Below are 26,712 nucleotides of genomic sequence, written 5' to 3' on the forward strand. Positions count from 1 at the left end.
GGGGATTCGGGTGGGGGGAGGGGGGGTGGGGGAGGATTCTTGGGTGCGATGGTTTGACGGTATTTCAAACATAAAATAATCAAAATAAATAGTTTTGTTTTTTAACGGTTAAAAAAAAAATTGGGAGAAGGGATGGGGTGGGGGGGGGGGGTATAGTGTAAGGGTGTGGTGGTCATTTGTGAGATGATCTTTAAAAAAAAAAAAAAAATTGGGGGGGGGGGCACGATCAAACAAATCTAATCATAAATAAAGAAGTTATGGCAATTTTAGCAAAATTTAATAATTTGACCTTGAGAGTCAAGGTCATTCAAAGGTCAAGGCAAAATTCAACTTGCCAGGTACAGTAACCTCATGATAGCATGAAAGTATTTGAAGTTTGAAAGCAATAGCCTTGATACTTAAGAAGTAAAGTGGATCGAAACACAAAATTTAACCATATATTCAAAGTTACTAAGTCAAAAAAGGGCCAAAATTCCATAAAAATGACATCCAGAGTTATGCAACTTGTCCTTTTACTGTACCCTTATGACAGTTTGCGAGTGTTCCAAGTATGAAAGCAATATCTATGATACTTTAGGGGTAAAGTGGACCAAAACATAAAACTTAACCAAACTTTCAATTTTCTAAGTATAAAGGGCCCATAATTCCGTCCAAATGCCAGTCAGAGTTACATAACTTTGCCTGCACAGTCCCCTTACGATAGTTAATAAGTGTTGCAAGTATGAAAGCAATAGCTTTGATACTGTAGGAATAAAGTTGACCTAAACACAAAACATAACCAAATTTTCAATTTTCTAAGTATAAAAAGGGCACATAATTCTGTCAAAATGCCAGTCAGAGTTACATTACTTTGCCTGCACAGTCCCCTTATGATAGTTAGTAAGTGTTTCAAGTATGAAAGCAATAGCTTTGATACTTAAGGAATAAAATGGACCTAAACACAAAACTTAACCAAAATTTTCAATTTTCTAAGTATAAAAAGGGCACATAATTCTGTCAAAATGCACACCAGAGTTTTCTAACTTTGCCTGCCCAGTCCCCTCATGATAGTAAGTAAGTGTACCAAGTTTGAATGCAATAGCATTGATACTTTCTGAAAAGTGGGCCGAAACGCAAAACTTAACCAAAATTTTCAATTTTCTAAGTATAAAAAGGGCACATAATTCAGTCAAAATGCACGCCAGAGTTATCTAACTTTGCCTGCCCAGTCCCCTCATGATAGTAAGTAAGTGTACCAAGTTTGAATGCAATAGCATTGATACTTTCTGAGAAAAGTGGACCTAAACGCAAAACTTAACCGGACGCCGACGCCAAGGTGATGACAATAGCTCGTAATTTAAAAAAAAAAAATAGATGAGCTAAAAACACACTAAGTGACCCCGTGACCTAGTTTTAGGCCCGGAATGGCCCATGTTCAAACTTGTCCTAGAGATCATTTAGATAAAACTTGTGACCAAGTTTGGTGAGGATTGGATGAAAACTACTTGAATTAGAGAGCGGACATGGTGAGGTTTAAAACGCACTAAGATATCCTGTGACCTAGTTTTTGACCCGGCATGACCCATATTCAAACTTGTCCTAGACATCATCTAGATACAACTTCTTACCAAGTTTGGTGAAGATTGGATGTAAACTACTTGAATTAGAGAGCGGACAACATTGTGATGTTTAAAACTCACTAAGTGACCCCGTGACCTTGATTTTGACCCGACATGACCCATATTCAAACTTGCCCTAGACATTATCAAGATACAACTTCTGACCAATTTTGGTGAAGATTGGATAAAAACTACTTGAACTAGAGAGTCGACAACGTGGTGAGGTTTAAAAAACACTAAGTGACCCCGTGACCTAGTTTTTGACCCGGCTTGGCCCATGTTCGATCTTGACCTACACATCCTCTAGTTACAACTTCTGACCAAGTGTGGTGAAGATCGAATTTAAACTACTTGAAACAGAGAGCGGACACCATGCTCAATGTGTAAAACGTATCAAGTGACCCTGTGACCTATTTTTTGATCTGGCATGGCCCATGTTCGAACTTGACCTTCAGAGCATCTAGATAAAACTTCTGACAAAGTTTGGTGAAGATCAGATGAAAACTACTTGAATTAGAGAGTGGAAAACATGCTGAATGTTTAAAACGCACTAAGTGACCCCGTGACCTAGTTTTTGACCCGGCAAGGCCCATGTTTGAACTTGGCCTAGACATCATGTAGATACAACTTCAGACCAAGTTTGGTGAAGATCGGATGAAAACTACTTGAATTAGAGAGCGGACAACATGCTGAATGTTTAAAACGCACTAAGTGAACCCATGACCTAGTTTTTGACCCGTCAAGGCCCATGTATAAACTTGGCCTAGACATCATGTAGATACATCTTCTGACCAAGTTTGGCGAAGATCGGATGAAAACTACTTGAATTAGAGAGTGGACACTTAATACGGACGGACCGACCGACCAACCAACAGACAAGTTCACTCCTATATACCCCCCTAAACTTCTTTTGGGGGGGGTATAATAATTTATTGGCCTTAATAGAATTTTCCAGCTTGTTTGTAATATTCAGTTTTAACACTTATATTTACCAGTATGTAACTATAACTAGTTGTAAAGTAACAGGAAGTCCAGTTTTTAAATATTATTTCTATCAGTTGCCATGGCAACCAGAGTATATCTGAATAAAATGATTCCTAGAACTTTTAAGTTGAAACGTTTCTTATTGAGTTCACTAAAATATTTAGCTATCATTACTTAATTATGAAATGCAGCAGAATCAGTTATATCTATTTTGAAGAAACCACCTAAAGTTTACGTTAACAAAAGAGTTAAACACTTTATATCACTTCTACACAGGACCAACCAAGGATTTCTGTATAGTTGCGTTGTAATTGGCCTGATAATTTATGAGAAGATTAAGACAAAGGCTGGTCACAAAAACAAAGTCTAAATGCATAGCGATTCATGCTAAAAGACCAAGAGAAACAAACCATGCACATAAGAAATGTGTCAAACAAAATTGCAACATTCTGTCTTAGATACTCATTGTACCTTTTATGCTTTTAATGTAACACTTCCCCTATCAAAATTACTTTTATAATTTTCGTTTAAAGAATTTGAAATTGAGTTTTAATTTTATTACATAAGATCTGAGAGGTCGGAATTATCTTCAATTTAAATCATATGTGACAACAAATATAGCCTCCTATTATTGCAGATGACAATTGTTAATAGGTTTAGAAATACACAATCAGATAACATCTACATTACATGAGCAGCATCATGACGAAATAGGTCTTATGCCAAAGGTTCTGAACACAACTGCAGAGCAGCCTGCGCATTATTGCAGTCTGGTAATGAGCTACCCTGTCCGCTAATTAATTAAGTAATTCAAGGTTTAGTGTTCTAATGAGCGGACAAATCAGCTCCTAACCTGACTTCAAGATAATGAAGACTGGTCTGGAGCTACACTGGCCCCACAATGGCATAAGACCAATTTTTTTAGCAAAACACAGCTTATATCTGAGAACAATAACCTTTTAACTCACATAAGTTGTTGATGCAAAACTGTACTAAGAACATATGTCAAACTGTGGGTATGCTCAACAATATGAAACATCATTTGCAAAAACTTGGTCAGTAGCACACAATATCACTTTCCAAACTTCCTTGCAACTTACTGAATTCTCTTGATTAAGGAAATTGTTTGTGCACATGTGTAGAAACTTAAAAGAAAATACAAATTTAGGCTGACAATACAATTACATCTATGATGATCTGTAACAAAAACATTAAGCTGGCATACCTACACAGAGAGCTACTGTACAATAAACCTTCACAAAAACACATTAACTGAGTGAGTATTAAAAATTATTCAAGCACATTTAAAAGTGCTATTAAAAGCTATACAAATAATCATGTTACAAAATAGTTAACAAACTTTCAAAATAAAATGGACATCAAGAGACTCACAACATTTCTGCAGAATTGCAGACAATAATTTGAAAGGACCAAAGTCGCTCACCTGAGATACAAAGGAACTGACCTGTTATATGCAGCCCGAGATATCATTAGAACAAGGGCTGTTTGTAAAACATGCATGCCCCCCATATGGGCTGTCAGTTGTAGTGGCAGCCTTTGTGTGAATATGTTTTTTGTCACTTTGACCTTGACCTTTGACCTAGTGACCTGAAAATCAATAGGGGTCATCTGCCAGTCATAATCAATGCACCTATGAAGTTTCATGATTATAGGCCTAATAATTCTTGAGTTATCATCAGGAAACCATTTTACTGTTTCGAGTCACTGTGACCTTGACCTTTGACCTAGTGACCTGAAAATTAATAGGGGTCATCTGCCAGTCATAATCAATGTACCTATGAAGTTTCATGATCCTCTAGGCGTACGCATTCTTGAGTTATCATCCAGAAACCATTTGACTGTTTCAAGTCACTGTGACCTTGACCTTTGACCTAGTGACCTGAAAATCAATAGGGGTCATCTGCCAGTCATGATCAATGTTCCTATGCTGTTTCATGATCCTAGGCGTAAGCATTCTTGAGTTATCATCCGGAAACCATTTTACTGTTTCGAGGCACTGTGACCTTGACATTTGACCTAGTGACCTGAAAATCAATAAGAATCATCTGCCAGTCGTGATAAATGTACCTATGAAGTTTCATGATCCTAGGCGTAAGCATTCTTGAGTTGTCATCCGGAAACCATTTTACTGTTTAGTCACTGTGACCTTGACCTTTGACCTCGTGACCTGAAAATCAATAGGGGTCATTTGCCAGAAATGATAAATGTACCTATCAAGTTTCATGATCATGGGCCTAAGCATTCTTGAGTTATCATCCGGAAACCATTTTACTATTTCGAGTCACTGTGACCTTGACCTTTGACCTAGTGACCTGAAAATCAATATGGGTCATTTGCCAGTCATGATCAATGAAGTTTCATGATCCTAGGCCTAAGCGTTCTTGAGTTATCATCCAGAAACCATCTGGTGGACGGACGAACGGACAGACCGACATGTGCAAAACAATATACCCCCTCTTCTTTGAAGGGGGGCATAATAAATGTTCTGACCAAGTTTCATGAAGAACCAACAATAAATGTAACTTTTAGAGTGCTAACAAGGTTTAACTATAGCCAAGGATAACTTCCTTGCCCCCTAATGTCCATGTTTTTCAACAGACCGAAACTATTTTGGATCTTATCCAAGATATCATTAGAACAAATGTTTGCACCAGCTTTCATTATGATTGGACAACAAATATTACTTTTTACTATAGCCATATCAGGCAAATGCCCCGCCCCATGGCCGCCATAGGGACAAATCTTATGACCAAGTTTCATAATAATCGGATATAAATGTAAACAAGGCGTTACTATAGCCATTTTAAGGAAAAATGCCCCGCCCCATAGCGGCCATGTTTTTCAACCAACCGGAACCATTTTAGATATAAACCAAAATATCATTGGCACAAATTTTCTGACCTTATTTCATGCAGATCAGACAATAAATGTGGCCTCTAGATTGTTAACAGGGCAAATGTTGACAATGCACGCAGCACAACGCACGACAGACAAAAACAGTCACAAAAGGTCACCATGAGCATATTTTGCTAAGGTGAGCTTAACAAGAGCTGTCATAGGACAGGGCGCTCGACTATTCGAGTGCTTGACAGTATAACGTAAGCCATCATGGGGAAATTGTTCATATTCAATAAATTATTAGACAACTTTTCAAAATTAAAAAATTAAAACAAAAATGGGGGGTAGGGAGGGTGAGAGGAGGTTTAATGTGGGGTGTGGTAATTTATTAGATGATGATTTAAAAAAAAAAACAAGGGACAAAATTGTCACAAAACCAGGTTTTCATTGTGAAAAAAAATCTGATAAAGGGAGACAACTCAAACTGAACTTTTGAAATGAACAAACAAAATTAACCCCCTTTGTAAGTTTGTTTTAAAATAAATCTATTTTTAGTCGTGGCGACCTTGACATTGGATATATTGACGTGATTCTTTCAAACACACCGTCCCATGATGGTGAACAAATGTGCCAAATGATTTTAAAATCTCATAATGAATGACATAGTTATAGCCCAGACAAGCTAATTTATGGCTATTTTTTACCTTTGAACTCAAAGTGTGACCTTGACCTTGGAGATATTGACGTAATTTTTTCGCGCGACACACTGTCTAATGATGGTTAACAAATGTGCCAAATGATTTTAAAATCTCACAATGAACGACAAAGTTATGGCCCGGACAAGCTTGTTCTGCCCGCCCGCCAGCCAGACTGCCCGCATTCGCCAATCTAATAACCAGTTTTTTCCTTCGGAAAACCTGGTTAAAAAATAGTACGAAAACTTTAACATTTGCTGCATATTTTAAGTGGAAAAGGGGCCATAATTATGACAAAATGCTTGATAGAGTTGTCTGCTCTTGTTTATAGGTTGGGTCATGTTGGTAAACAAGTATGCAAAATATGAAAGCAATATATGAAGGGACAATGAAAAGAATTGGGGTAGTACGAAAACTTTAACATTTGCACGCTAAAGCAGACGCTAAATTAGATGCCGGGGTGAGTAGGATAGCTCCACTATATATATTTTATATATAATAGTCGATCTAAAAAGGAAAAAAACATTTAAGGATTTATTGCATGACATCAGTTTTAGTTTTAAATACCTTTCAAAGGTATATATATATATATATATATATATATATATATATATATATATATATATATATATATATATATATAGTATAGAGCAGCATTCTAGAAAAAAGTGGGGTGTAGTAATTAAAAAGTTAAAAAAAAAAAGTTAAAAAAATTATTATTTTCAGGGGGGGTTGAGAGGGGGTATAATGTGGGGTGTGGTCATTTATTAGACAATCTTTCATAAATAAAAAAAAGGGAAATAAACTCTTTTTTTTTTGGGGGGGGGGGGTAGGGGGGGTGAGCGGGGGGTATAATGTGGGGTGTTGTAATTTATAAGTAGGGGGGGGGTAGGGGGGGAGATGAGAGGGGGGTATAATGTGGGGTGGGGTAATTTATTACATGATGTTTAAAAAAAAAATTGGGGGGGATGTTGGAGGGGGGGAAGGGATTCTGGGTAGGGGCGTGGGGTATTGTTTGGGTGGAATCCATTGTGGTATTCAGGTAAGTGTTGTTTTGTCAAAGTAATAATAAAATGTGATCATAAATAAAGAAGTTATGGCAATTTAAGCAAAATGTTCAATTATCTAAGTGTAAAAGGGGCCATAATTATGTAAAAATGCTTGATACAGTGGTCTGCTCTTGTTTATAGGTTGGGGTCATGTTGGGAAACAAGTATGCAAAATATAAAAGCAATATGTCAAAGGATATAGGAAATATTTGGGGGAGTACACAAACTTTAACATAGATTTATCAATAATGTGCATATTCTAAGTATAAAAAGGGCAATAATTATGACAAAATGCTTGATAGAGTTGTCTCTTGTTTATAGGTTGGGGTGATGTTGGTAAACAAGTATGCAAAATATGAAAGTTATATGTCAAGGGACAATGAAAATAAATGGGGTAGTAAGAAAACTTTAACATTTGATGCATATTTTAAGTGGAAAAGGGGCCATAATTATGACAAAATGCTTGATAGAGTTGTCTGCTCTTGTTTATAGGTTGGGGTCATGTTGGTTAACAAGTATGCAAAATATGAAAGCAATATGTCAAGGGACAAAGAAAATATTTGGGGTAGTACGAAAACTTTAACATTTGCACGCTAACGCAGACCCTTACGTCGACGCCGGAGTGAGTAGGATAGCTCCACTATATATATTTCATATATAATAGTTGAGCTAAAAATGTCCAGGAATACAGAGAAGAAAAAGTTGTGCTTTTGCAACGCGTTTATCAACTTTCAAATCTTACCTCAGAACATGACTAGATTCAAGATCTGGATTGTCAAGGTAGTCTCCCTTGGCATGTGATCTTTTTTGAAGCATTGCTTCATCGGGACCTGTGAAAAAAACAAACACAAATAAGCATACTGATAATAATTCAGATCATAATACTTAACAGAACCAATAAGTTCCACTTTCCTATAAGTTGTTCTCATGATGGGTATGCAAGTTTTTTTGTATTTTCACTTTAAATGCCACAATACTACAATAGTAGCAGTAAAAACAAGAGCACCTCCTTGCAGGTGCAGACCGCTCATCTATTTTCTTTTTAAAGGTGAAGGGACTCTCATTTTCAATCACAAAGGAGGGAGGGGTGGAGTGAAGAGGGGTGTATAGTGTGGGGGTGTGGACATTTATAACATTATCTTAATTAAATAAATAAATATTTGTGTTTTTTAACCGTTGCAAAAAAAAAAATTTTTTGGGGGGGGGGGGTGGGGGTGGGGGGTATAGTAAGAGGGTGTGGTGGTCATTTGTGAGATGATCTTAAAAAAATAAAAATAAATATCAGGGGGGGGGGGAAGGGGATTCTTGGGTGCGATGGTTGGACGGTATTTCAAACATAAAATAATAACAAGATGCGTTTGTGAAACACAATGTCCCCTTATGACGTTTGACCTTGTAGGATGACCTTGACCTTGTAGGATGACCTTGACCTTGACCCTTCACCACTCAAAATGTGCAGCTCCATGAGATACACATGCATTTCAAATATAAAACTGCTAGCTTCAATATTGCAGAAGTGACATTACATGAGCAATTTTGACCCATATATTTGACCTTGAAGGATGACATTGACCTTAACCTTTCACCACTCAATATGTGCAGCTCCATGAGATACACATGCATGCCAAATATCAAGTTGCTATCTTCAATATTGCAAAAGTATTCAGAAAATTAGCGATTTGGGCCACATATATTTGACCTCTGACCTTGAAGGATGACCTTGACCTTGACCTTTCACCACTCAAAATGTGCAGCTCCATGAGATACACATGCATGCCAAATATCAAGTTGCTATCTTCAATATTGCAAAAGTACTCATAAAATGAGCGATTTTGGCCACATATATTTGACATCTGACCTTGAAGGATGACCTTGACCTTTCACCACTCAAAATGTGCAGCTCCATGAGATACACATGCATGCCAAATATCAAGTTGCTATCTTGAATATTGAAATACTGCAAAAGTGTACATTAAATGAGCGATTTTGACCCATATATTTGACCTTTGACCTTGAAGGATGACCTTGACCTTTCACCACTCAAAATGTGCAGCTCCATGAGATACATATGCATGCCAAATATCAAGTTGCTATCTTCAATATTGCAAATGTTAAAGTTGGCGCAAACCAACCAACCAACCAACAGACCAACAGACAGGGCAAAAACAATATGTTCCCCACTACTATAGTGGGGGACATAAAAATAAATATTTGTGTTTTTTAACCATTTCAAAAAAAATATTTGGGAGGGTGGGGTGTGGGGGGGGGTATAGTGTGAGGGTGTGGTGGTCATTTGTGAGATGATCTTTAAACAAAAAATAGGGGGGGGGAGATTCGGGGGTGGTGGGGGATTCGGGGGGGAGGGCACAGGGGATGGTTTGGGTGGAGTCTATTGTGGTATGTCAGAGGTAAGAGTAGTTTTGTCAAAGTATCAATCAAATCTAATCATAAATAAAGAAGTTATGGCAATTTTAGCAAAATTTAATAATTTGACCTTCAGAGTCAAGGTCATTCAAAGGTCAAGGTAAAATTCAACTTGCCAGGTACAGAAACCTCATGATAGCATGAAAGTATTTGAAGTTTGAAAGCAATAGCCTCGATACTTTAGAAGTAAAGTGGATCGAAACACAAAATTTAACCATATATTCAAAGTTACTAAGTCAAAAAAGGGCCATAATTCCGTAAAAATGACAACAAGAGTTATGCAACTTGTCGTTTTACTGTACCCTTATGATAGTTTGCGAGTGTTCCAAGTATGAAAGCAATATCTATGATACTTTAGGGGTAAAGTGGACCAAAACACAAAACTTAACCAAATTTTCAATTTTCTAAGTATAAAAAGGGCACATAATTCTGTCAAAATGCCAGTCAGAGTTACATTACTTTGCCTGCACAGTCCCCTTATGATAGTTAGTAAGTGTTGCAAGTATGAAAGCAATAGCTTTGATACTTAAGGAATAAAATGGACCTAAACACAAAACTTAACCAAAATTTTCAATTTTCTAAGCATAAAAAGGGCACATAATTCTGTCAAAATGAACGCCAGAGTTATCTAACTTTGCCTGCCCAGTCCCCTCATGATAATTAGTAAGTGTACCAAGTTTGAATGCAATAGCATTGATACTTTCTGAGAAAAGTGGACCTAAACACAAAACTTAACTGGACGCTAACGCCGACGCAGACGCCAACGCCAAGGTGATGACAATAGCTCATTTTTTTTTTTCAAAAAATAGATGAGCTAAAAAGAAAATGTTCTCCATGGGGAATATTGAGTTTTACTTATTGCTTTTCTGTGGTTTATAGGAAAATATCAGGGATTTCAAACAGATAATTCACTGTTTCAAATAGTAAAAACAACAGAATTATCAATATTTTCCTGTTCTAATATGAATTGATGTTATTTTCTATCATGACCTTATAATAACAGTAAAATTCTCCAGTTTCCCCCCTTTAAATAAACATGAGGCCCCAAATGGCCCTGGGTCGCTCACCTGAGCGACTAAGATGGAAAGAAACAAAGATTAAAACTCTTCAGCAAATATTTTAAGTTATTAGAATGACAAGACTGACTTTAAAAATAAGGTGTTCCAAAGTATTAACAATAGGCCTATATAGAAAATTACCCCACCCACCCTGGCGGCCATGTTTTTAATACCCAGATTTTTTTTAAATATATATATAAGGAAAATGCTTCTTATAAACCTATAGAGAAAACTGTCCCATCCCCTGGCTGCAATGTTTTTCACTGATCACGACCATTTTCAAACTCATTTGACATATCAATAAAACCAATGTTTTGACCAAGTTTCATGATGATTGGCCAAAAAATGTGACTTTTAGAGTGTTCACAGGCTTTTTCAGTATATAAATATAAGGAAAATGACCCCCACCCCCTGGCGGTCATGTTACTAGAAGGATAAAAACCATTTTTGAACGCAACCGTCGTATCCAGGAAACAAGGGTTGTAAACATTGTTTTGTGAAAAGAAAAGGTTTGCTGTTTCGGCAGATATATACATATATGCGTTATCAGTAGTTTTGTGTGTGTGTTTACATTTTTTTAAATAGTCATTTGTTACCCGTTGCGACAAAGCTATTATTTTGGATAAAAGTAATATGAGGACAGTAATTAAACAAGAGCTTGTCACAGTAGTGCCATATCCCCGCCGAAATGTGTAAGCTTGTATGACAACATTTGTTTTATAGAGTAGAATTATATTTGTAAAAACAAATAAAGGGAGATAATTCATTATGCTCCGGACAAAAAGTTAAAAAAGAGATAATTCAAAAACTAAGGTAGATAGAGTTATGGTTCTTGGTCACTGCACTTCTCCTAGTTGCCATCTGTGTATATTTTAAGTTTGAAGTAAATCCATTGAATGGATTTGGAGTTATGCTCTGCACAAAGTTTCGGACGGACGGACAGACGGACAGGACCAATTACTATATCCCCTTCAAATTTTTTTTCGGCGGGGATAATAATGAGCATCAGCAAAAGAAAATGGAAGTCCATTTTTCAACAAATTGTTGTCCAATTTGAGATCATAAGATAAGCATCTCAGCATCTTATAGGGGATGACTGTTTACAATCTGTTTAGCAAGAACACTTATAGATACTCAAAACAACCGTATTTGTTCAAGAGATTGTGTTTGTGTAAAATAGGTTTTGCATAATTAAATAAAATATGTTGAATTGTTATCATATATCAAAGTCAGTTATAAAAAAGTAAATGAGTATGAGAATATGTACAGCTACTAGAAATTCAATATTGATCTTCTTTTATAGTACAAAACATCACTTGATCTTTCTTATAGTTATAAACGTGTGCAAATATAGAAGTAAACACACAAGACATTTGAAAATGTATCATATCGAAACAACATTTGAAAATGTATCATATCAAAACAACTATCAAACTATTTGTAATTTCAATGCACAAAAAATCTGTAGCATAAATACATTATTTTTGCAAAAAAAAAATGCAAATCAATTTTTCTTCTAACAGCTGTTTGTGCTCATTCTTAAAAGATGTGATAAGTTGTTGTTTTTTTACTACCAAATTGTTCACATTTTTGACAAAGTGTTTTTAAACAACTGGAACAATTTTAGGACTCACCTTGCATTGATATTTGCAATTGAAACAACAATAAAACCTGCTAAAATCACAAAATTTCATAATCACACACAAACTACTGAGTAACTGAAAATTGTAGGGGTAAAACATTTCAAGTTGTAATGTCTTATCAATCTTATGAATGGTTTCCATCTGACATCAACACAAAGGTCTTTGATGAAAGTGCCCAGTTAATTGGGGTCAATTTCCAGGAGTGTTACACAATTACCACCAGGCAACAATGCAAGCACAGATATAAATGAGTTTCATAGAGGGTAGCCTAGCTAGGATAAGTGAAAGAAGAGTCAAATAAGATTCATATGTAACACTTCTTGTTGTTTTATTGGTTTTACCACTATGTTAAATTTCTGCAAAGATATAGATAACCATCATAAGTAATGGCAATAATTAATTTGAGTAATGCAATAATTATAATTAGGTATTTGGGTTGTGGTCAATGTTTCTGAATCCATTACCAGTATCATCATAATCATCATCATTATCATCATCATCATCATCATCATCATCATCATCATCATCATCATCATCATCATCATCATCATCATCATCATTATCATCATCATCATTATCATCATCATTGTGCACCAACATCCGCATTACAACTAGAGTGTTAACATGGTTTTAATATAATCATATTATGAAAACTGCCCCTACCCTGGCGGCCATGTTTTTAAACAAACAGTAACCATTTTCGAACTCAGCCAAGCTATCAATACAAAAAATCTTCGGACCAAGTTCCATGAAGAAATGTATAAATGTTACTTCTAGAGTATTAACAAGGTTTCACTATAGCTATATAAGCAAAGCTGCCCCGCCCCATGGCGGCCATGTTTTTCAACAGACAAAAACAACAACAGTTCCATGAAGAAATGTATAAATGTTAGTTCCAGAGTGTTAACAAGGTTTCACTATAGCCATATAAACAGAGCTGCCCCGCCCCCTGGCGGCCATATTTTTCAACAGACCAAAACTATTTTCAAACTCAGCCTAGCTATCATAACAACAAATCTTCAGACCAAGTTTCATGAAGATTGGACAATAAATGTGACTCCTAGAGTGTTAGCAAGGTTTAACTATAGCCATATAAGCAAAACTGCCCTGCCCCCTGGCGGCCATGTTTTTTTACTGATCCGAACCATTTTCAAACTCAACCGTCGTATCCAGGGAACAAATGTTATGACCAAATTTCATAAAGATTGGACCCTAAATGTGACTTCTAGAGCGTTCACATGTTTTCACTATAAACATATAGAGAAAACTGCCCCGCCCACTGGTTGCCATGTTTTTTCACGGATCTGGACCATTTTCAAACTCGTCCGAGATATCAATGAAACCAATGTTTTGACCAAGTTTCATGATGATTGAGCAAAAATTGTGACTTCTAGAGTGTTCACAAGGTTTCTCTATAGCCATATAAGGAATACTGCCCCGCCCCCTGGCGACCATGTTTTTCAATGGACCGAAACCATTTTTGAACTCAACCAACATATCATTAAGGCAATTATTTTGACAAAGTTACATGAAGATTGGGCATCAAATTTGACTTCTACAGTGTTCACAAGGTTTTTCTTTTTTTTGACCTTGTGACCTAGTTTTCGACCCAGCATGACGCAGTTTCGAACTCAGTCGAGGTATCATTGGTACACATGTTCTGACCAAGTTTCATGAAGATTGGACAATAAATGTGGCCTCTAGAGTGTTCACAAGGCAAAATGTTGATGACGAACGAAGGACAAAAGGCGATCACAAAAGCTCACCTCAGCTTTGTACTCAGGTGAGCTAAAAATAAACAGTGGACCAGGCATTACAAACATAAAATAAAACATGCTGCTTTTTGACAGCTTATCAATTTTTATCGACTCCTTTTTAGAGATATTTTAACTCATAGCTGCACCACTAGTATAATAATTAATTTCTTTTAGCCTTAGTGAATTAAAATCCATTATCTCCATTAACAAACCAATATCATTTAAATCATGAATATCTCAAAATGTTTAATTTCAAACATAGAAAAGTGGAGAGAGAGCAAAAAACAGAAAGCACACTCCCGTATACAAGCTATGTCATGTATCTTGTGCCATATGCGGCCTGCCTAGCTCCAGACCTTCCTGCACAATCCTGGAGTCTAGTAAGGAGATCCGCTGTCTGGTTTAAAGTCATGCATGGTTCTATGGTCTCATAAGCGGACAACAGATCACCTTACCAGGCTATTTTGGCAGCATATTCCATAAGACCCATTTTTGCATTACTAGGCTCATATGCAGATGATTTACAAGAAAGTTCACAGAGAAAAGCACGAGCCAAACAGCTTGGATGGATGGAAATTGTCCAATACATTAACATGTGTAGAAACTGAGTAAATGTATATAAAAGTTTTAATCATTTATATTGGCAATTCAAGACACATCAACTCGTGTGTACTGTAGCTAAGCAAAATTTATATTTAAATAATCAAGATGTTCAATGGACGTTATATTAGAAGTTTACTAAAGAAGACAAGTAATAAAAACAAAATGGCTTGTGAATGATTATTTATTTTTGAATGAGAATAACCAAATTGCATTCAATAACTTAAGCCCAAAAGCACTGCAACATTCAACTATATACCTCCACGCTTGCGGTATGTTTTGCCTGCTTTTACAAATGCAAACACGCTCTTGATGAGGGTTTTGATAATTGTCCATCTCAAAACTGCCACTGGATCCACACCTACACAAAAGACAAGGAATCAGTACTGAAATTAAGAGCAGAATAATGGCAACTGACTTTCTGGTTAATATTAAGTATATAATAAATGTGAGCTAAAGTACTTCCTGTTTTCATACCAGCTATATTTCTGTTTAGATCTATGTAACCCATTCATAGAAGAAACATGTTTGAGATTGTGCATATAAGCATGAATAGTGATTGATTAAATTCAGAACAAGCAAGAATAGGAGAGGACATTAGTCATTACCCATTGTCAACCTCAATCAATCCTTTCCCATTCCTAATCAAACAATATTTCATATTAGTTTTAAGTCCCTTTTCCTTAGCCAATTTTGTGCATCTGATGATAATGCGTTTACAAACTTGTTTCATTCACAAGCAGAAAATAAGCAGAGAAGTGTAGATTGCAATCCTTGGTATTGTAACCCACAGATGTAGAAAGCATGAAAGGCATGGCAACAGCTGCAGTCCATTCAGTAGATTACATTGCAAAACGGATTTGGTTTAAAAGAATACCATTTTTTGCACGGCAAACTATTTGTTCTTTTGAAAGAAATGCGCTTAATAATGTCTATGTTGGATATTGAGCAGAATTTACACTTATATTTACACCGGAGGCATCATCAGCTAATTGATAACAGGCTACCCAAATTCCTATCATATCACAAATTTGAATGTGTGTTTTTAATTTCTGTTTTGGATAAGTTAAATGTCAATTGAACAATTGGATAGATATGGACTGCTGCTCTTATTGATACTACCGGTCTATGACACTGACCCATGAGTTCCCGCACAAACGCAAGACTGCTGCTTTTTAGATTGGCAACTATGTCTGTCCTTATTTGATCACTGTTCTTCTCCCTGAAATCCTGCAAAACAGAATGTTTGCAAATAACATATATAGTGAAAGAAAATATTGTGGAACTTACTAGCCGTGATCCTATAATAATTGTTCAAGTGAAAGAAAATCCTGCAGAAATCAATATTTGTAGGCAAACAATGACGAGTGGAGGGCAATCCTTTAAAACATAAAACTTGTGGGCATTCAATGATTTTAGTAAGAAAATCTTGCAGAAAATAGTATTTTTGTAATTTACTTCATTATAATTTAATATTTATATACATTTCAGAAAGCTTGTGGTTGTTGTTGTAAATAAAAAATGCAATTGTTACTTTTTTGTTAAGCCTTTTCTTTGCGTGTGTGTGAATCGTGAAAAGGGGTAGTCATGAATGTACATTGAAGGACGTTAAATGAGTCAATAATTCATAGAATCAATTCAGAAAATTTTATTGACAATACGGTCAGCCATTCTGTTGTGACTTAATTGTTTGACTGTAAACCTTTTGAGTCAGAATATGAGCAAAAGTAACTACAAATCTAATAGTGAAGAAATGAAACAGATATTAGACAACTATCAAGAACATTGCACAGGTATTGTTCAATTATCAGAAACATAAAATAGTTAACACTCAATTAAAAACGAAAATTGAATTCAGCTGCCCTCAAGGAAAACAGGACTTATGCATATGTGAAGTGTCATCCCAAATTAGCCCAAGCAATTCTCACAAGTGAATCTAGGAGGACACTTTCCGCCTAGACTAATTTTTGGTTTATAAAAATCTTCCTTTAAACAAAATATTCTTATATAAGCAGAAAGCATCGTCCCTGATTAGCCTGTGCTGACTGCTCAGGCTAATTTGGAATTACACTTGATGCAAATGCATTAAGACCAGTTTTCTAAGAACGCAGCTCATACAATCGATTATAGACAAAGTCTTACCTTGATCTGGTATTTCACCTTGCCAGCATAGTGTACGACAGTGAATGCGAGTTCCTTCTTCTGTGGTGCCTCATAGTACACATTACCCTTGGCATGGTGGTGATGGAACTTGCTCAGGAGGGTGTCATTACTTGCTCCAGGAAATCTGGGGAAACAAACCAGGGCCACAGTCAGTCATTATAATATTTCCTAGTCTATAAATGGACACTTCAAAGTATCTTAAAGTATTTCATAAGTTTGTGGGTGAACAGCCATTATATGCTTTAACATTACCTTCAGCTTTGACCATCAGATTTATAAAATTCTATAATATTTTAAGAACATAATAAGTTATATACACTGAATTTTCCTTGTGTGGAAACTGAGAAATACAAGAAATAACGGACATTTATAACTGTCCAAACCTTCATTCCACACAAAATACAGAATAATTTTCTACAAATGCTCGTTAAATTTTGAAAACCACAAGTTAAACAATAATATTACAAATGAAGAAAACACTTTCTTATACTGAAAATGTAGGAACATGAGACAGTTACTCACGTGCATTCTTCATCAATGAGTGCAAACAGTCCATTGCCCTTTTTTGAGAATAGCGCCAGACAGTCTGTGTTGTCTATGAACTCAATATTCTTCCACTGGATACCTTCCTTCTTGTACTCCTCCTGAGTACACACAGGTAGAATTCATTGCAATGTCACAAATGTGTGATCACATATTTAAAGTTATAATTGAACTGCTTGAGAAATGTGTGAATTACATTTTATGTGTGACTGACAAAGTGACTTCAATACACCCATTCTCAAACTTAGTTTGAAGGGTTATTATTGTGTATGCTATTGTGTATGCTATTTGTCACTTTGTCACAATGTGACACACTTTAATGCACCACAGTCAAAACAATAGCTGCAATTTTCTAATAACAAACACATATCAGATTTGCTATGACGGTAATCACAGAATACTTTCATTCTTGTTACACTATTTTGATATAAAAGCATGCATTTTAGATCAAAATACTATACCTGTAATTCTTACAAAATAAAGAAATGCAATTCCCATTCATGAGTAGAAAAAACAACAAAGTTTATTGACAAGAGTGGTTGAGATTAGCATTCAGTTGATAATTATTTACCATAACTTCACATCATAAGGACAATTCATGAAAGTTTGAATGTTGCATGTTAACAATAGTAAGAATACTTCTTCAGAACAAGACCACAGCATAATGGGTGCCAACGCTCGGCAGTTTTGAATAAATGAAAGTTTGTCAGAACTTTTTTTTTTTAGAGGTCAGCGACCTTTACCTTTGACCTAGTGACCCAAAAATTGGTGTGGCATGTACATATCAAGTTAAAAAGTTGCATGTGGAAGCACTTTGATTTTAAAGCCAATGTTAAGGTTTTAGCACGGCAGATGCCGGACGGAGGAAAGACACGACACGACACTACGAGCTGGCTATGACAATACCTTGGGTTGTCTCTGAAAACAGCCGCCCTAAAATTGTGTGTCTACAGACTGCTGACCGACAGACAGATGGACATAATCGATGGTATTTGGTATAGCCCTGCCACTTTGTTGTGGTGAGTACAACAACTGTTGTTCTATCAATGAAGCCCACCTGTTCAAACTTGAAGATATGTTGGTTGAAGTAATACTGAAGATGCTCATTGGCGTAGTTAATACAGAATTGCTCAAAGCTGTTCCAGCGGAAGTCTTCAAAGCCAAAGATGTCTAACACACCAATTGAGTTACCCTACAATGGCAAACAATATGTAATATAATAATAAATGATGAAAAGAAAAAAATGAAAATTATATTGTGTTTAACAATAAATAGTGTTGTTTTTCTGGTATAGCAGTCCACGTACACATTTTTTTTTAAACTTAAATACACAAAACATTTCTGTAACATGCTTGAAAAAGTAAAAGCTTGCACATATAGTGATTTCAAAACAATCTTAAAACTTAACAATGCAGACCACAATGTTAACTCTTCAAATATAAAACACAAAACCTTATAGAATTGTACATGCAAACAGTTTGCAAGCATCCTTAAAACAAGAGCTGTCACCATAGGGTGACTTATGCCCCCTATAAACGCTTGATAGAAGTTATGAGCTTTTTTCGAAACCTAAACGCAGATTTCGAAACCTAAACGCGGACCCTAAGTTTAAGGTCAAGGTCGCAGGGGTCAAAATTTGTGTGCGTAAAAAGGCCTTGTCCATATGCACATGCATGCCAAATATGAAATTGCTATCTGAAGCGACATAGAAGTTATGAGCATTTTTGGAAACCTAAACGCAAAGTGTGACGGACAAACGGACGGACAGTCTGATCACTATATGCCCTTCTTCGGGGGCATAAAAATAAATTAACCTTGCTTTTAGCAGCACTGCAAATCATATGATCTAGGCTAGGGGAATAGAGGGCTTATTGCATGTTCATGCAGTGTCATTTTCAGTAAGCCTTAATGCAGTTGCATGTTCATGCAGTGTCATTTTCAGTAAGCCTTAATGCAGTTGCATGTTCATGCAGTGTCATTTTCAGTAAGCCTTAATGCAGTTGCATGTTCATGCAGTGTCATTTTCAGTAAGCCTTAATGCAGTTGCATGTTCATGCAGTGTCATTTTCAGTAAGCCTTAATGCAGTTGCATGTTCATGCAGTGTCATTTTCAGTAAGCCTTAATGCAGTTGCATGTTCGTGCAGTGTCATTTTCAGTAAGCCTTAATGCAGTTGCATGTTCATGCAGTGTCATTTTCAGTAAGCCTTAATGCAGTCTGCAGAGACTTATCAGGGAAGACACTTTCCTCTTGCATAGATTTTAGTTTAAAGGAAGTCTAGGCAGAAAGTGTTAATTAGATAAGCATGTGCACACGCTTACCTGGGACGACACATAACACACATGCATTAAGCCCTATTTTCCTATACCAAGGCTCATTATATCGCTAACTGCAGTGTCTATTCTAGAGCACGCGATTGCGCAAATCACGCAGTTTTTCAAAGATTGTGCACATTTTAAGCATATTTGCGAGAAAATTTGCACTTGATATCCAGGAGTATTGTTTAAAGATCAAAGCTATATTGACTTTGCCAAAAATTGTCGGTTATTAACATGTATCTCTACCCAACTAAAGCCCGCCTTAAGGCAGAGCGTTGTAGTGTTAAAAAATTGATATTGGCGATTGACAGCGCACGCTTTGGATAAGCAACAGCACTCGTAGGCAGTCGATAATAGTGGTAAAATCATGCAGACAATGGGTGACCTAATTGCCATAAGTGCGTGGTTGTTTGGCAGTGTGTTGGCTTTGTTTTATCTACCACAATAATCGGACTAAACAGTGTACACCTCCTCAATAAATCGTGGCCAGTTTCTAAACAAAACTGATGAAACGCAACCGGATGTATTCCTTGTGGAAATGGAGCATTTTAATATAACAATAATATTGTTAAAATTCGATATGTTAAGCCTTTTAATGAATAATAATTTATCTCATAACACAACTGTTAACGTGTTGTTGAATTTTCATATGATACAAATTGTAATCCGAAACATACTTCCGATTTTTTATGGTCACGCAACCTTTACAAATTTTAGCTTCAAATGGAAGGTGCTTATTTATTTCGAGTTGATCCTTTGTCTCAATAAAATGTCGTGACAATCGCATGTACAGCGTCACGTCCTCCGCATGAAAAGTGTGCAGGTATCAATTAATGTGTCAACACTAAGAAGGGCCGAGCTCTGAATATTATGATATGCATGCGAATCAGTTAATGTTTTTTTTTATTATTTAAAATGATGCAGAAATATTTGATATCATATTTTCGTTTTTTAGTCTAGTCAGAGCAATACTATGGAAAGTGCTGTTTTATTGAAAAGCAGTTCCCATTGTAGTTCACTAAAATGATGGTATGTGCTATTGGAAAAACAATTAAATACTAAAAGGAAAAGGTTTAAAAATAGAATTTGGTAATGCCCCAATGTTTCTGAAAAATCCGCCCTATTTTTCAAAATGAGGGGTAAATTTCCCGCCTACTTTTGGATTTCTAGAATAGACACTGCAACTGCCAAAGGCATATAGCTATCCTTAAGAATACATTGAAATCATGTACTCAATTGATAGAGAGCATCATGAAAAATTGTATAAGGAATCTAAGGAAAAGGGAATAAGTTGGCAAACAGAATCAATGAATACAGAAATAGGATGCTTTTCAAGATTTCAACAGAAAGGCAAATCATATTAAATAAAATGAAAAGAAATAAAGATTTTACTTAGTAAACAAAATCAAATTAACTTCGAGCCATTACAATAAACACTCATCGAGCTAGGAAACCACATGCTTAGGAAAAGACATGATATTTTGATATGAGATAAGTTTCATAATTTCAACTACATTTCTTCTTATCATTTTTTAAAGTATTTAATTAAATAACACGATAGTAAGTTACAATATACAATACGCATAAAATAAGGAATGTTCAAACTGCAGCAACATTACATGTCACACTTTACAGCAGGAGATAAAGAGGAATGAAAAGGGAATGGGTAACTAGATCATGGCAGGGAAAGCAGCACACACAAAACTGGATACCGTATGTCGAACTAAGTCATTCCTCTCAAAAGACATCGATATATCATCCTCCTGGAGAAGGGAGAAAAACAACAGTAGGCCTGGCTCCACAACAAAAATTATTATAATAAACCTTGTCGTAAGTTGTAAAGAAAAATGGGCCCTACTTTTTAATGAAAGGGGTGTTAACACCATGCATGTTTTTTTTAAATGTAATTGTGGTCACTGAAGTGTTTCAATTTTGAAGATCGGCTAAACAAATATACTAGCATAAAGAAATTGAATAAAAATATTATTACAATTAATTGAGGAATCAAAGGTTATTTCAAACAAAATGTTCTTTCCATGAAAATTCAGTTATAAGTTGTATGCGCATTGGTTTTCAATAAGCCCACACTGATTTAATGCTTGGTTGTTGGTTGCCTGGTATAGATAGGTGTATTAGCTAAGCTAGTCAATAAGGCTTTAAGCCGGGCATGTATGGATCAGACCCTAAAACAATGTAAAGATCATGACAGAAATTTTCTTTGAAGGGAAGCATAGATACAATCAAGCTTGAAGACATCATATGCAAATCATGACATAATATTATCATGAAACTGGTTATTTAAAGCAGCTTGTTAAAACAAGAAGGCCAACAAGAAGGCCAAAGGCCCTGAAGCAATAACATGGGACACAAAAAAATTGAACTGACCTGATCCGCTTCCATGATATTTGAGACTAAATGTGACCTTTAACCCAGTTTTGTTACCCCTTATGACAAAGATTGTATCTTGGCCAATACACTAATGGAAGGATTGTTCTAACAAAGTTTCATAATTAGCCATCAAGGATCCTGATTGACCATTAACAGTTTTATTATGTATTATCATGAAATCTTCTTCACATCCTGGCACCTATGGATTTTCTGTGAACATTTTCAAACTGTCCAAAGAAATGATTATTATAAGAACAAACATTCAGAGCAAGTTTCATGTTGATTGGGTAAACATTTGATTTGTTGCTTGTCATCAATGTTTCAGTATCGTAAAACTGCTACACCCCCTTGAAGCCAAGTTTAAAACAGACTGAATTTATTTTTTGAAATCCACATAATTATCAATAGAAGAAAGCAATCGCCTAGGCAAATTCCATGACCATTGGCAAAAAAAAGTGACTTCAAAAGTATCCCTGCGCTTTTTCACGTTTATGTGATGACCTAGTTTTTGACCCAGCATTACCAAGCATAGAACTCAGCTGAGATATCATATAGAGCGAACCTACCTGGTGTTCACTGTTGTGCCGTTTTGCAAGCAAGGCTTGGTTCACCTTCAGGACTATCCAGTCAAACAACGCCCCATACAGACACTTGGCCATGGCATCTCTAATGGCCACCGCCTGAAATAAAATCATCAAATAACAAATAAATGTATAAGAATTATTTATAATTTCTCAGACTTAACTGAGCTTAACTACAAATACACTGCCATATTCCAGTTTTTGAGGGACACAAAAGATATACATGAGCATCATTTATGGGTAAGACTGTATACAATGTCCCCATCACAAAGACATTCACTTAAAATCCTTACAACAAATGAAAACTGCATTTCAGTTCAACTTAAATATACTTACTTACAATTGGTTCTCTTTCCAATACAATTATATCTTCCTAATATATCATTGAGTCCCCTTCCATGACAGCCTACAAGTTCCTTCCCAATCATTAACAGTACCTATTCCACTACAACCAATGCTTTTCTGACCAATGTAAGTTCACTGTTCCACTACAACCTAAATGTTACTTACCATTCTTTACTGTTTATGTTCCACTACAACCTACAAGTTCTTGTCCTATGCCTTGTTCTTATTCTAATCAACCTGACCTCCATTACTGTTTCCTGTTCCATTACAATTTTAAATATATCCTGATATATCATAACTGGTTCCCATTCTACTACAACCTACATTGTCCATCCTGTGGGTCATCACCACGGTTTCGTCGCCGGCAACCGTCTTCTTCTGGGTGAGGGCCTCCACAAGTGTTTTCTCCTTCACCATGAGCAGACGTGAAACCACGGCTATGGTGTCTGGGTTGGTTATGATCACTGACTCATCATGGTGCTGGTCTCCTTTCTGTATTGTAAACAACAACAACATTGATTCAGTCTTGGACGTTACCCACTTGAGCGTGGACCGAGTCAATTGATTTTTGGCTTGGTCAAGTCGGTATCCCAATCCGTAAAGTGCTTCTTTCGTTTCCGAACTAAGCAACATGTCCGAAATATCTGTACGTAGACGCTTATTCAACACTGTATAGGTTTAACTCCCTTGAGAACTCATAAAGTAAATGCTTATTGAACAGTTTTGTAAGTTGATCTTGCATTATAACTGGGTGGAGAACACAAGGCAATATATGCATTTTAATGTCTTTTGGGCATTATTTTGATTACCCAACGCAAAAACGTAAACCAATAAAGGAGGATAACAGTAGCAACAAACAAGAGATGTGTTTGTCAGAAACACATTGCCCCCTATTGCGCCGCTTTGAAATAAAATTTCAATACATATAATTGGGCAGGTTTAGAAATTATCTCCCTTTTAAAGCTGATTACTTCCCTTGGATTGTATTTTTTGACATTTGACCTTGAAGGATGACCTTGACCTTTCATCACTCAAAATGTGCAGCTCCATAAGATACACATGCATGCCAAATATCAAGTTGCTATCTTCAATATTGCAAAAGTTATGGCCAATGTTTAAGTTTTCAGACGGACGGACGGACGGACGGACAGACAGTTCAAATGCTATATGCCACCCTACCGGGGGCATAAAAATATGAACATTCAAGGACACGAAAGTTGCAAGCGTCATGGCTTCGTTTCGAGGAGGTCCAAGGAGTGACATGAGTGAGAGGTTGACTTGGAAATGCTCGACTAAATGATCTCATGACCATAACAATCATGTCTCCAAGTATTGAGGAATTTGATCTTGAACCTGCAATTGCTGACTGGCTGGTATGTAATATCATTAATTAATATTTTTTTAAAGCTGCTGTTAAAAATATGCAATCACAAAGGATAAATGTAATAACTTAAAAGAATAGTTTATCTGTTAAGAAACACATCCTAACAAAAAATTCAAATGTGTATCATACAGAATTTTAGATGTTGCAGACATCCAGGCAAAAGTGGGGAATCCAGGGACTGAGGAATTGTTACCGAGTAATAACTATAATTCGGACCAGTAAAACTTGATTCGGGCTAGTGAAATTTCCAAACTGGTAGCCTGACTGGGCTAGTGCCTAAAAAGACTGCCGATTTATAATATTGTTGAATTTCCTTTCATGTTTAACAACAACAGTACTCTTTTTTTTATTGTTGAATTTTTATCCCATTCTATCAATTTTTATAAATTTTCACAAAGTGAAAAGTTTTCTTTTCAAATTATCTAAACATGAAGACACACAGAGAGTATTGTGGATTTCTATTGCTATCATTTTAGAGATTAAAATTAGCGTATAGCGAAATCCCTACATGGGTAATTTTGAATCAAGCTTTCACAGATTCTCAGAATCCCATTGTAAGACATAAAACATGTTTGTGCACTAAAGCAACAGTCAAAGACTTCTGGCTTGCTTGACCTAACTAATCTCTAAGACTGTCATTTGTGATACATTAATATGCATAAACAAATGCATCTAAAGGCCATCATGCAATTAATGCAAAGAAATAAACTCACACAATATGTCAAAATGCTACAGCTAATACCTTTTTAAATGTGACATTTCCCAGATGCAAAACAGCAGACAGAACACCAAAGATCCTGAAAAGCATCACCAACTGATGAACAATGAATATTCAATATAAAAAGTCTGGTATTCAAATGCATTTCTAAGCATTAAGGCTCTGAAGTTGAAACACAAAAAAATTATTAAAGTAACTTAGGTATAATCATGCAATTTTCCATTAACAGTACTGACAGTCCAAGTGATGTCATTATTTATAAATCCCATAAGATTGTCGAATAAAATGAAACAAAATTAATGGTTTAATAGCATTAACTACAAAACAAATGTTTTTTATGTGTCTTATCGTAGGAAAGGAGACAAATTACATGGTTGACAGCAGAAGTTTTAATATAACTCGTTTCCCAGTCCAGTAGTGTTATATAAATGCATTATCACACGGAAACAAAACAAATATGCTTTATAAGCTGTACTTTGAGAAAACTGGGCTTCATGCATGTGCATAAAGTCTTGTCCCAGATTAGCCTGTGCAGTGTACTCAGGCAGTCTTGTCCCAGATTAGCCTGTGCAGTGTACTCAGGCAGTCTTGTCCCAGATTAGCCTGTGCAGTGTACTCAGGCTTATCAGGTACAACAATTTTCACCTTGACGTAATTGTTATTTTCAAGAGACTCCCTTTAAAAAGATATATAATAAAATTTGTAAATTTTGTCTCTGATTAGCCTGTGTAGACTGCACAGGCTAGTCTGGACCAACACTTTAATCACAGGCAAAAAACATGTTTTCCCCGGAGTGAGTCTCATATTTAAAGGAATAATATGAGGCACCTTTTCTGTGTGAGTTGTGAAAACCCAACCAGCTCCATGGAGTGTTTGAGGCGCTCAAACTCTGTCTTCTCATCTTCCTCTAGCCCTTCCTCGTTACCCTGGCAATACAAGACAGGGGCAACCTTTAAATAAGTGAAAATATGCTAATAGTGTAAACTTGGGGCATTGAAGGGGTACATTTTTCACAATATTTTAATGTTTGCAGCTAATTTTTTTACTTTAAAATAGGAAAAGAAAATTGTCACAAATGGTTTCAAAGCATATGACAAGTAATTTCATGTCATTCATTGAGTTTGAGCAAACAACCATTATCAGGGATCATATTTTTTTCGGTTTTGTCGGTCCTAGACCGATTGGGGTCATGAAAGACCGATTGAAAGTCCCAAACAGTCGGTCCGATTCTGTTTGCTAAAATTCCCATGTCATGAAATCGATTACACATTGTACATGCTAACAAACCCTAATCACATTCTTATCTCGATTAGGTGTGATAACAATTGGCTGCATTCTCTAAACCGGTCAGGACCGGTTTATTGCATGTCAGACCAAGAATCTAAAACTTGTGAACAGCGGATTAAAGACGCATCCGAAAAGACGCATCTGAAAGCACGCGCTGTTACTATACAAAACTTGCCGATACTTTTTCCACCAGCGTAATAATCCAGTTATATAATTATGCATGAAAGTCGTGGATCTGATCGACAGAACAGCCGAAAGTTATTTTTATGGGCGGAACTTCACATAAAATAGTTCACAAGAAAATAATATAGATTGTATA

The 26,712-nt window shown here is 36.0% G+C and overlaps 1 protein-coding gene across 3 annotated transcripts in view; it reads right to left on the reverse strand.

Moving 5' to 3' along the window:
• LOC127879691 (unconventional myosin-IXa-like) overlaps window positions 1-26,712 on the reverse strand; it is a 139,602-nt gene that overhangs the window by 77,269 nt on the left and 35,621 nt on the right. For all 3 annotated transcript variants that reach the window (XM_052426683.1, XM_052426682.1, XM_052426681.1), the window contains exons 7-17: window positions 25,935-26,032; window positions 25,131-25,185; window positions 23,329-23,496; window positions 22,645-22,758; window positions 21,403-21,453; window positions 18,431-18,565; window positions 17,353-17,474; window positions 16,810-16,954; window positions 15,807-15,897; window positions 14,927-15,028; window positions 7,928-8,015 (exon numbers count right to left, since the gene is read on the reverse strand). In XM_052426683.1, the coding sequence (XP_052282643.1) occupies window positions 7,928-8,015; window positions 14,927-15,028; window positions 15,807-15,897; window positions 16,810-16,954; window positions 17,353-17,474; window positions 18,431-18,565; window positions 21,403-21,453; window positions 22,645-22,758; window positions 23,329-23,496; window positions 25,131-25,185; window positions 25,935-26,032 (1,169 nt within the window). The remainder of the gene's footprint in view (window positions 1-7,927; window positions 8,016-14,926; window positions 15,029-15,806; window positions 15,898-16,809; window positions 16,955-17,352; window positions 17,475-18,430; window positions 18,566-21,402; window positions 21,454-22,644; window positions 22,759-23,328; window positions 23,497-25,130; window positions 25,186-25,934; window positions 26,033-26,712) is intronic.

The sequence above is a fragment of the Dreissena polymorpha genome, chromosome 4 (genome assembly GCF_020536995.1).
Source record: "Dreissena polymorpha isolate Duluth1 chromosome 4, UMN_Dpol_1.0, whole genome shotgun sequence".
In the NCBI taxonomy this organism is placed as follows: domain Eukaryota; kingdom Metazoa; phylum Mollusca; class Bivalvia; order Myida; family Dreissenidae; genus Dreissena; species Dreissena polymorpha.